Raw genomic sequence first — 12769 nt, 5'->3', positions numbered from 1 at the left:
ATAAACCTACTTAGTATCCTTTCCAGTCCTGCATCCAACTTATGAACCCTCTTTTCCCATCTTGGCAGGCCCCCACTCTACACTGGGCTCACGGAGTTCTTTGTGGAGGCTAAACCCCTGCCCAGGTTTGGGCTGTCTGAATGCTGTGGAATCAATAAAAATATGCACAAGCTTGAGAATTTCCTTTTTGAAAGACCACCAAGGAGGCTGGAGAATCTGTGGGCTCCTCAGCACCAGCCAACATCAGGTGTGGGATTACCACTTACAGGCACAATAAGTTTTTGGGGACTGACACCCAGTTTCAGCTAAATTTGGAGTTCTCCAAGACATTCTGCTGTGAAAAGGAATTACTGCAATTAATTTGCTATTTACAGATGTGCTCTATAGCACCCCAGGTGTGGTTACATGGGTTAAAAGTATCAGATGCCATTTCAAGTGGCAGCCTGTCTGGGTACTATGTATATTTTGAAAATACATTGTTTTCCTCAAGGCAAACAAGTTCAAAACTGTTGGAGTTTAGGTGCTATGTTTTGTGTAACTTGGAGGTGATCTGTCAAGACAGTTTTATTTCTTCCAGACACTTTCATTTCTTCCAGAGGTCTCTGAATTCAAAACTTCCCCTGTATGTACTGTTGACAGAATCACAACCAAGTAAAGGATCGATTTTTCCTTGAATGAACTTACAGTCTGCTAATGGTGAAGGTCTTGTTCCTAGTTTCTTTGTTTTGTTCTGGTCAAAAACAAGTTATCAAGTAAAGACTTATGTTTCTTCCTGGAAAAAAGAACAAAGAAACAAAACTTCTAAACACCAAAACCCAAACAATAACAATCTCCTCAAAAGCAGTGACAGGACCAGTATTTTTAAAAAGGCTTTCATTCAGAAACTCATAGAAACTTCAATGTACATTTTCAATACTAGCACAAGATTTAGAATGGCATAGATTAGTGTGCTGAAAATGGGCCACAATGCCTAATGGACTAACTCTTGTCTGGTTTCATTGCTCGAGTTCTTCCAAAACTACTGAAACCCCAACACCAGTAGTACTGAGCACAGTGCCTGACTATGGCTGTAGGATCACAGGATATCCTGAGTTGGAAGGGACACACAAGGATCATCAAGCTCTGCATCCTGGCCCTGCCCAGAACAGCCTAAAAATCACACCAAGGCCTGAGAGAATTGTTAAACACCAAAGTGATGAGAGTGAGTTGCTGAACTGCTAATACTTTGCAGGTACAAGCACTCTGGTTTCATACAGGTTAATGTGATTTTTAAATTATTTTCTGTAGAGCTGATGAGTCAAGACTTCTGGTCTGTGGAGCCAAAGCCATGGTTGTAATTCACAGCAAATCCCCAAAATCCCTTCTGAGCTCCAAAATCTTACTCCTGCCACTCTTTCTTTATCTGCAAATATTTCTCCTTTGGCTTTTTCTGCACATACTTGCAAATGCATACTTAAGGATGTTCAGCAGACTTTTCCAACTGCATATTGAAAACTCATGGCCTTTTCTTTCTGTCTAAAGAAACTACTTTTTAAATATTCACTAGCTAGACACTCCGCTGTTCCTGAAGTTCTCTGGGGAATATGGGTTAATCAGAATGTAATTGCAGTTGGAAAGAGCTCTGACAGGATAGAGGACAGTGGATCACACATGTTTCATCACATGGCATGGGATAAGCATGGATGGAACTCGGCTGTCTGAGAACTGGATGAAATACAAAGAAAGAACTAAAAGCACTATTCCACTTGTGGGGAAGGAGTGCTCTGAAACACTGATATCAAATATGAAGTAGACTTGAAAGGGAGTAGCTCATGCTGAAACAGTGCTGCTTTACACTGAAGAGTGAATTTAAGGGCACTTTTGCAGAATCACAGGATATTCTGAGTTGGAAGGGAATCACAAAGATCATCAAGTCCAGCTTTTGCTGAGGGCTGATTACATTTGACACATTGCCACCACTACCCCACTGCAGGAATCTTCTGTTGCAGCTCTGAGTCAGCCTAGGGTGGTGACATCTCTTAATTGCTTTGCAAAACTCACCTTCACCAACATCTGCTACTGACCAGCTCTCTCCTCCTTGCAAGCTATGAAGGCAAAATAATTCTGTCTGCTCTGTACTAGCAGGCCTGAGCACCCTGCAGGGAGGGAATTGCTTCACCTGCCTGTCTTCTGAATTGTTACCCAGAAGAATGGTGCTGAGTGTTTTATTAGTTCCAGAGCAGTGAGCCTTGAGGAAGATCCACTGGTCATTTAGAAGTAGAAAAATAGTGATCCAGGCCTTAAAATACTTTATATATCCCTTCAGCTTCACTTACACCAAAGTCCTCCTCTCCATGTGCTTGTAGCAAAACTTCCCAATTTTTTTTATTCCTTCATTAATAGGCCATTTAGAAGTAGAAAAATAGTGATCCAGGCCTTAAAATACTTTATCTATCCCTTCAGCTTCACTTACACCTAAGTCCTCCTCTCCATGTGCTTGTAGCAAAACTTCCCAATTTTTTTTTATTCCTTCATTACTAGGCCATTTAGAAAGATATCAAAGCACATCACATAGAGGTGGGATTCTGCCTCCTCCTTTAAACAGGGAGTTTCCTTACTTGAATTGGTATAAAATGAGTGGCTTTTGGCCAACTTGCTGGCTCTTCTTTAATGTTTGCATGCTAAAATGGTTAAAGAAATAATTTGGAAATTCTTTCAAGTGGGAATTATATGATAGTAGCTGATATAGTTGGCCATGTGCCAGCATGCAGTCTGTGTTATGTGGGATGGACTATCAGGATGGGCACACATCCCCTGGTGGGCCTAGGGCAAAGCACCACACCCCATGTGCTCAGTCCCACTGCACTGTCCTTTCTCTGCTCTGCAATATGGATCCGAAGATAAAAGAACCCTCCTTGCATAAAACTGCTTTTACTAGAAGGGCTAGGGGCTGTTTTCTTTCTTCTGTGTCCTTTTCTTAGTACATGTTTAACAGACATGTTTGCAGTTGGGATCAGAGGACTACACCTGGTTCATTATTTGTACACAAGAGCATGTTGGTTTCATGAGGACTTGCTAGCCCAGAGTTCATGCCCTCATCTTGATGAGCTCTTGATGAGGTTCATGCATCCAAAAAATTTTGACACACTGGTGATATGCAGGATTAAGGGCTAGCTCTTGAGAAATGCTGCTGTTAAGAGAGGGCTCTGCCATCTTGTCACCCCAGCCAGTGCTTGCTCTTAAATTAGCACAGCATGGTTGAGTTTCAGAGCGTGTTTCCTTCCTGCCAGCCCTGGGATGCACCAGTACTGCTCAGCAGATAGAGCACCCAAGGGTCCCACTCACTAGAGGGCACCCTCAAAACTATAAATTATTTTTGCTGTTACAAAGATGTTATTGTTCTGCTGACAGGCATTTACAAAAGGGCTGCTTTCCCCATTTTTCTTTTCATGCTTCTTGTTGTTCCTGGCCCTCCCATAATGTGCTTTCATTTCCATTGCATTGTTTTCTTTCAGTTTGCTTCTTTCCAGGATATTTTAATCTGTCATGAAAAAAGGAATATGAACTCTGACAGTGAGAACTGCTATCACTGACCTAACATAGTGCCAAGGGTTCTGTTTTCTTTCTCTGCAGGCAACAATGTTTTTGATTTAATGCTAGGTGGTTCTCCTAAGAATTCTTTAAATCTTTGTCCAAGTAGTGCTATCCATTATTGAGTGTGGATTAACGTGGGAGAGGCTCTGAGAGGTAGCTCTGTCCTTTCACTATCCCCACACAGTACAAACATCCTCTCCCACACATGGCTTGGGAAGGGATGGACAAAACATTCCTCCCTCCACGTTGCAGCTGCACCCAGCCCTGCTGTTATTATTTTGTTGTGGAAGTGAATCCTTGCTTCAAGACAGCTTTATGTTGCTCCTGGTATGCTCTCCTCTCTCCATTCCCCAGAGTGGCCGTTCAGCTGGAATAACTCAGGGTGCATCTGCTCAGCTCAAAGGGGCTGTGTCAGGGCAGGCTGGCCAAGAAACCAGCTCTGCACTCACCATGTCTAACAAACCATTCCCATCAGCAACCCACAGAGTCTGTTTATTTTAAATATTTGTAGCTGTGTTGTCAGCCCTGCACGGAGAAGACCTCTGTGCACAGAACAGAAGCTGCACAGAGTCAAGGCAATTCCCTAAACATTGTCAGGATAACATGCCACAGCTACAGGGACCATCACAGGCACTAATGTGAAAATTTCCCGAGCACAGCCTTTGCAGATGGAATCCATTTATGCGAGGAAGTCTTGAAGGCACTCATTCTCTTTGCTCTCTGCTGAGCAGATTGCATGAGTGGTGTGGTATAAGCTATAAAAGTAATGCTCAGTCCTAGGCCTACCATCCAGGGTGCCAATTAATAGAACGAGACTTTTTGTGCTGCTGGCATATTTCCTCTGCATGGAAATCATCAATGCATTTTGCACAGGGCTCAGACTTTTATCGGTACCAGCTTTAGTATTTTAATTATGTAGTGTGGGGAAAATCAATCTCTAATAGACAAAATGCCTTATCCTATTTGTAATGCCTTAACTAGCTAGCTTCTTTTATTTCTTTCACTTGACTTCTTTTCCATGTATATTAGACTCTCTTATAACTTATTCTATACATTTATGCTCAGTAGCTTCTAATAATGTATTTAGATTAATGGTTTTTGATTTTTTCTCTGCATGAAGATATCAGAGAAGATATTGTGACACAATCCTGTCCTTTTTTTCTTTCCTATCTGCAAGATTTAGAAGATCCCTGGATTTTTGGTGAAGGTGTTCAGTATTGCCTCTGTTTCTAATACTGATCCATTATCACTACCTAAGCTGTAGGAAGGGTTACTTAAATGTACAAATGTATCACCACTGTAAATGATTAAAATATAAAAATGTGCTAATGGCATTGAATAACTGATGGAATAATGAAGAAGAGTAGCTTGGCATTCCTCCTAGCTCTTCAAAATTCACAGCGCCCACCCAGTTTGTCCCAGGCACAGGTTGTTCTTCAGGCCAGGTCCAGCACCCAGCATATAAGCTTCTTGCCATTTTATTCCAACTTCAGTTCTTCTGGCAAAGTTGGAGTTGTTACCTATTCCAGTACCCAATATACACGAGTAGAGATCACTGAAGGCACATTATTTTTTCTGCAGAACATACAGTGCTAAAAATCAAATGGATTTTGGACCAAAATACTCAGGGAATGGTTTTGATGTCTTAGTCCCCTTTTCCAATAATCTCCTTTGGAAGCTATAGATAGAAACTTAATGCTGTTTCAGAATGACAAGGCAAGCCTTTTGTGAACTTACTCAGTAAATGTCTTCAAGCTATATTTTATCTCAGACAGACATGACTGAGGCCCTATTGGTACAGCTACAAACTGCATTCCTGAATTCTGAAAGAGCCCAGCTTCCAATGAAAGCAGGAAACAGTGATAAGAGTCATTGCCAAGGTCACCACAAGGGCACAGCCTCAATGGCTGGGAGAAATGAAGCAGCAGAAAATTGGAGTACAAAATCTGAACTGTTTTCAATGCTATGGGGTGGTAACTGAGCTGCAGATCTGTCACTGTGGTACTGACATACCCGTGACTGTGCACTGGGAGCAAAACGAGTCTTATCTGTAGCAAGGCAGAGTCTTGAAACTAGAATATCACATTGTCTTGGCTATTCTCCCTTTCTTCATCCATTTGTAGGATGCAAAACATGCCATTACAAAGGATGCATTACAGTGGACATGTAGCAGGAATCTGTGGTACTACACATCAACATGAGTAATGGGAAACACCTTCCCTGCCTCTCCATGCCATTATCCCACTCAGTATAGCCCAGCAGACCATCTGCTTTATTCAAGATGCAAATGCTCTGTTGGCTCATGCTCATCCTGATATCTCACTTAAACTTCAGGTTGTTCTTGGCAGAGCTGCTCCTTAAGCAGGTGCTTCTCAGCCTGTATGGAGACATCAGGAACTGTGGGCCTCTTCCTGAACTTCAGGAGCTTTCCATGGTCCAGTTCCCAAGCTTATCAATTTTTCAGCCATTCTGGAATTCAGAGCTCAAAGGGCAAGTTTCCATTCAAGGTGGAGGGTTGCACTATTTTAAGAATCTCAGTGGAAACACAACTCTAATTACTACAGGTTTGACACAGTGAGTTTCTTCTTCAGAAACAAAGAACACCATGAACCACCTCTTTATGATCATGACTGGTAATACCCTGTATTTCCACGCTTGTCATTTTGTCAGACTCGCCAAAAGCTGATTACAGCACCGCGTGCTTGGGATCTTTTCCATTTACTGGCCAGCCAGGCTGACAAACCTCAGTAGTAAACACCATTTCCTCATATTTCAAGAAATCGGCCCAGTTAGCAGGAAAAGTTTTGCCTTCTGTAGTGAAAAATGTATACTGCCACCTCTGCTGGAAGGGCATGTATAGTTGACTGTCTTTAAGACAGTCCTATATATATATATATATTCTGCAGTCTTTATGAAAACTTGTCTCCAGTGACTCAGCCCAGGGTATTTTAAGGATTTCAGCAGTCACCTAAACTGTCTGAAGTGCTCTGCCACTCCTCAGGCACTGTAAAGGTATCACCCGAAACCCAACACTGATGTCTGAGGCTCTATTTAGAGCCCTGCAATGTAAACTCCGGTGTCTACGCTCGCTCCTGAAAGGCAATGCCTGTCACAGGAAGGGTGCATTATCTTGAGACTATGAAAACATTAAAATACACAAGTGTTTGGGTTTTTTTTCCTGACAAAGACATTTTCTTGTCAAACACATTTATTTAGACACTGTACAAATTTGTACTGCTTTTAACCACTGAAAAATGCAGCTGTTGGATTTTTTTTTGTAATTTTTTTTACATTAATGGAAGATATGAAATATATATGCTTACAAAATATCTTCTCTCCTGTTTTATTTTTCTTACCATCTCATAGAGCTGATGGGCAAATATTTAATGAACAGTGTCTGCTCCAGAAATCTACAGATATTAATAGCATATGAAAGTATCTTAGAACAACTAATTTCCTGTAACTATATAAGATTAAATGGCAAAACCTTGCAATCATTCTGTAAAACATGATTTTACAGAATTTACATTTTAAAATATCACAAAAAGCTTGTTTGTCATGGACCAGTGATTTGGGAAAAAAAAGATCCAGTTCCCTACCTCCCTGAAGCAGCCTGTACAATCCCACTTTCCTCATACCACAGATCCCTGTAGCACCGTGTCAGTTGAGCAGGCTCCATGCTTCAAGCATCCTCTTTGTCACTGGGAATCTGGATCTAATAAGGAGACAAAGCAAGCACTGACACACTCATTAGTGACCAACAAATCACCAGTCTACACCCCTGATGAACTACCAGAAACAGGCACTTCTAGAAATGAGATGGCTGGAGCTGGGTTTCCTTTCTTGCCTGATGCCCAGTTAAAAGGGTAATGTGAGCTCATCCTTTTTGCCAACATCTGACACTTTAAACCAGCTCTCTAATGGACAGGACATGTTACTGTACAGGAGGCAAGGCCACATCCACAGGGAATAATTAGTGGGCTAGAGCTTGACCCCATGTAAAGTATTACTATCAGAGGTTAGGGGCAGGAATGTATTTATTTCCTCCATCCCAAACATCAGACACAGCTCTCCAGCTTGGGGGTTTTTTGAAAATTTTTTTTTGGTATGTGGTTTTTTTGGGGGTTGTTTGGTATTTTGACTTGGGCATTGCCAGCCTGACATGGATTTAGAAGACACTACCTAAGATGCTTCAGCTACCAAAGACCATTCTATGTGAAATTACACATATGTGTGTCTGCATATATGTACATAACTGATGCAAAGGGAATGAAGAAATACTAATTAATTACCAGATCAAGTCTCTCACAGGTCTCAGGCATTGCCCTGAGTGGTTGTGAGGCATTGACCTGCTGCTATTTACTGGAAAGGTCACTTACCTGCTGCTTACTCCTTCTAAAGCAGAGGAGAAAGGAGTGGTTTCTATGGAGGCTTCTGGAAGCCCTAACACACTTGTCTGAAACCCAGTCAGTTTTAGAGGTGATAATTGTTTATCTGAGCCAGTATTGACCTTTGCTTTTAAAGAGCTTCATGGAGTTCCCATCAGTTGTTCTGAACCAACTTTTATTGCAAGAGTTTCTATATCACTTACAAACTGTATTTTTCCTCATAAAACCATTGGTCACTCAGGTGAGCTAACTAAAGATGACTAAGCACGAATCCCAGTGGTAAAGGTAGATCCCTGCTCAGTATGAAAATGGGAAAGGGAGACAAAGTTTGTGGAATTTGTGAAAAAAGGCCAAACGCTGAAAATATATAGGCTGAGAGAAAACATACCTTCATTCACTAATGCTGCTACTTATTTTCTAAAATTCATGAAATATTAAACCAGGCTTTGTGTGAAGTATATTTTGTTAAAAAATAAGAGGAATGGAGACCCAAACTGTTACTTCAAATCTGTTTTAATACATCTTCAAGGACAAAATAAACAGGAGTGGATCAAAAATAATTTGAAAAAATCTGCATAAGGTGTAAGTATAGATTGCACATTACTATGGAAATGCTTCATTTTCTTTCCTGTTATAAAGTGCATTATGCCAGAACTGTAAGACCATATATAGCCAAATACAAAAGCTTCAAAATCCTATCCTGAATGTGTTAGGAAGTGTAAATCTCACTAGGAAGGCCATATTGTAGTGTCAGAAAATATCTCAAAAACATTACTGTGCAGGAGTGAATCTCTAACTGCTGCTTTTAAAAAACTGTAATCTTTACCACAAATTACTGCTTTTCAATAAAATTTTTCCCTTATTCTTCCATCCAGATATCAAACAGGATGATGCATCAGCCAGTTTCAGCGACTATTATTGAATTTGTCTGGGGAGAAAGAAGTAGTTAAATTCATCACAGTGATTGTTATTAAATGAAATTCCAAACAATACAAAATAACATACATGGAAAACAGCCAAAATTAAAGGAAATTTATGTTAAAATGTTCTTATTAAGCACTGTGTCTCTCAGTAGATTAAAGAGCTTTTTCATAAAAGCCTGAAAGTATTCACATTTAACTCAATGACAGCACATGTAAAATTTAATAGGAGTAGAACTTTTATTTAAAATATCCATGCTATGCAATGAAATGCATGATATTATTTTTATGGTAACAGAGTAAGTCATGGGATAATTGCCTGTTACATCATGCTCACTGACAACATCACTGGGTTTTTTGATGAATCCTTGAAAGCAAGGACAAGTCACGTGGATCTAATGGATACTTAATGGAAAAATGAAAAAAAAAAAGATTAGGTGGAAAGTAATCCTGTGAAAATTATGCTATTAAAGCTATTGTCTCCAATATGCCAAATACTCAGCTTAGAGTTGATAATTTAATCCAGTTATTTAGCACACCAAGTGGCTTGTTAGTCACTGTGGACTTTGCCTATAAATCAACCAAAGTTTAAATATAGTGGCCACCTCCCAGCACAAATGCACGGAAGAAGATGGGGCCAAGAAAAGAAACGGTTCTAGATCATTCAGAAGGCAAATGTCACAGGGTTAAGCCATGTGAAAACAAAACTTAATTACTGTATCTCCAAGCATCTTTATGCTTAAAGTACCTCATATGAATGAGGCACACTTCACAGTGCTTGTGATAATTAGCACTTACCAAGTACCTTTCAGAAGTGCTTTGCAAACATAAAATAAGGTCAGAAATCTCATTGGTCTTTCATCAGAGCAGCTATAACTATGATGGGGAGAGCTTCCTCCTCAATTCAGATCGAAGACTGCAGGGCTTGACCCAGGGAACTCCAAAAGGCAGTGTTGAAGAGGTGAGGATGTATTCCTGATTGCAATTTTACAGATTGCAAAACCAGCAGCAATGAGATTAAACATTTTGTCAAAGATGGACAAGGACTTAAAACAGAAGTAAGATTCACAGCTTTGGGATCTTTCTTGTTGGTTTTTTTAAGAGAAAAAAAGTATTTGCTTGTGTGTTAAGCCAGACTCTATAATGAACTGGGTCATGGAGAAACTGCAGCAGAGCTGGATGTGTAAGAATTCTGCATTACAAGCAGCAAAACATCCATAAACAGTCGCATTTAGTCCTTTGCACTGGTACTTTTAAAAGTGTTTTTTGACATAAATGGCTTTGAACATTATCTGCTATTTGATACTGAGTGAGATGAGACAAAGGGGAAGAGTATGGCACATTCTCCTGTCAGGTTTTCCTTTTTTCCCCATTTCTAATGACAAGTGTCATTGTTTTGTACCCTTGGAGTTGTCAGAAAAGGGCTGTTTTTATACACTGCATAATGGCAACACTGAGGATCTGATACCATTTCTACACTCCATGGGAATGATACAAAAATATTGTTATAGCTTTTTGAGACATACAAAAAAAAGGAACATCTGCTTGGAGAATTTTGCTGGTAGGGAATAATTCAGTCTCTAGAATGATCTTGTTCCTATACAAGAGGTAGGCCTTTTTTGAGAGCTCTTGATGCATAACCATTACAAATTAGAAGATCCACAAAGAAGTCCAAGTACATTCTTGAAGATTCTGAGACCTCTCCAAAGCTTCTACATGTCCCAACCCTGGCTGCCACGTGTTATCCCTTTCTATAAATAGGCATTACATTTTGCTGAGGAAGGTCAAAATGTGTGAGGGGTGTAAATACTGCAGCAGTCATCATTGAGTCATGCATTGATTTATTCTTGGAAACCTATGAGCTGTGGAAGCGAGTGCCTTACAGAGCCACAAGTCCCAGGTTCCTCAACAGACTGCCACAGTAGAACTTGGGAAACTTCAATCACAGGACTAGCAGGAAGAAATGTCCCAGGTTCGTGGAGAAAGTGCAGCATGCCATCTCAGCTCCACTCTCCTCATGTGTTTTGTACCCTGGGAACTCTCCTCCTTCTACCTTCACTAATTCCTTTTCCTACTGCATAAAAGGGAGGCCACACACCTGACAGTCTCCAGCCTGTTAGTACACAGAATAGTTCAAAGAACTATTAAGCAGCTCAGCTTTCTCCAGCTCACCTCCTTTACAGATGTTATCTCAGTTACTTGAACAGGCTTTGTGATAAATACATTTTCCATTTTAGCTGCTCTCCATTCATTTTAGTAGGCTATCAAAAAACATTATATAAAAATTATATGTAATTGTGTTTGCCTTGCTTTGTGCAGTCAAAAATACCCACCTAACTTTGCTGTATTTTATAAACTGAAAATCTTTATAATTCAACCAATTTCAGTGCATGGTATCTGTTGTAGTACTGCCAACCCAGACACATTTTATCATATGAAGAAAAAAATCCAAGCTTCACAATTCTAAAGTTACCCAATAATTACTGCAAGAGGCTTGATACTGGTTTCAGCAAGGAGAAATAATATATAGGTGTAAAGTACTTTCAAATACTAACATGGATCAATTGAAAAAAAATTATTTCCCTATTTTGTTAGGAGTACTTATTTTTACTTTTTTGATGATGGACACCAAGGAGATTTTACACTGAATTTACTGAGAACTTAAATAAAATGTTACAATACAGAATATATGTTTTTTTTCTATTTAATTCCTAGAAGAATTTGTTTGTTTTAAATAGCATTTCCATTTCAAGAGGAAGCAGTAAGGAACTGATGAACGCCAAGTTGTGCTTCTCATCACTGAAGTTCTTCATTTGTTTAAAACAGCTGGATCATTGACTCTCTTGATTTCCCAACTCCGACCCATTTAACTAGGGAGGAAAACACATCTGTTAGAACAATTACTGAGAGTAAACACTATAATCAATGAACTGGAATAATTTTCACCTTTCATCATGCTTCACTACAGACTGACCAATTTTAGGGAGGAAGTTTCATTGTCAAAAATCCCTCTACTCCAGCTGCACTACTGGACTAAAAGTGCAGTATACTGAAATTTGAAAGCATGAAATAATGATACCATAAACACAAAGCATTGCAGATGGAAGGCCTAATAGAAGGTCAGGAATGTTTGTTGCAGGTTTAAGTGCAATTGTTTTGAGATTCAGGATGTTTAACTACATCCCTGCAGAGAGGAAGCCAGAGCTGTGCCAGACTCTGAAGTCTGCAAGATGTGGAACAAGAGATAGTGATGCCTACATACTGTAATTTTTAAAATGTAAGGCTCTAACTATAATCATTATGCAGTGTGAGCAGATTCCACCCCAAATTCCACACTGTAGCTGTTCCACTGCAGTTTTATTGCCCATGCTATAGAATTGACTGTGGGTAGGTCTCTGGTCTCCTTTAGCCATCAAACCTAGCAAGGCATCCTGAGTTTGCACAGCAAACCAGAGGAATAAAGGTAAGGGGATCTGTATTTACACATCCCTTGTGTGTCCTTGACCACACACAGGCCATTCTCTGAGTTTCAGTCTCTGCTATCAGATGTTTCCTGACCCGTGACTGATACAGGAATTGCCACAGCTGTAACCAGCCTGTACTCTACTGATGTGACCTTTGAGGTGCTTTATGGAAAACAAAAGCACACATGCCAGCTGTCTAAGCTTGTTACTGTGGAAATTCTCTTGCAAATGCCACCATTCATGCCTACCACACCTAGCTCTTGGCACATTGAGAGCTCTAGCAGTTAGATTTGAAAAAAACTGGGTGGCTTGACCTTTGCAGACCGATGTTAAGATTCTCATTTTTCCAAAGTGGAAGAACTGGGCTAAGCAATCTTGTACCTGTTATGCAACACAATTCCTTGTATGAGTAAGAATGGAAAAA

General features: G+C 40.0%; 1 protein-coding gene across 1 annotated transcript in view; it reads right to left on the bottom strand.

Annotated features, from left to right (window-relative positions):
• Window positions 1–8456: 8456 nt before the first annotated feature.
• The window catches only part of ADSS1 (adenylosuccinate synthase 1), a 28504-nt gene continuing 24191 nt past the window's right edge, over window positions 8457–12769 (bottom strand). The window contains exon 13 of the mRNA XM_030240297.2: window positions 8457–11751. Within this exon, the coding sequence (XP_030096157.1) occupies window positions 11699–11751 (53 nt within the window). The 3' untranslated portion in view covers window positions 8457–11698. The remainder of the gene's footprint in view (window positions 11752–12769) is intronic.

The sequence above is a fragment of the Serinus canaria genome, chromosome 5 (genome assembly GCF_022539315.1).
Source record: "Serinus canaria isolate serCan28SL12 chromosome 5, serCan2020, whole genome shotgun sequence".
Taxonomy (NCBI): Eukaryota; Metazoa; Chordata; class Aves; order Passeriformes; family Fringillidae; genus Serinus; species Serinus canaria.
The sequence above is the reverse complement of the archived record's forward strand: the minus strand, read 5'-3'. Positions and strand labels throughout refer to the sequence as shown.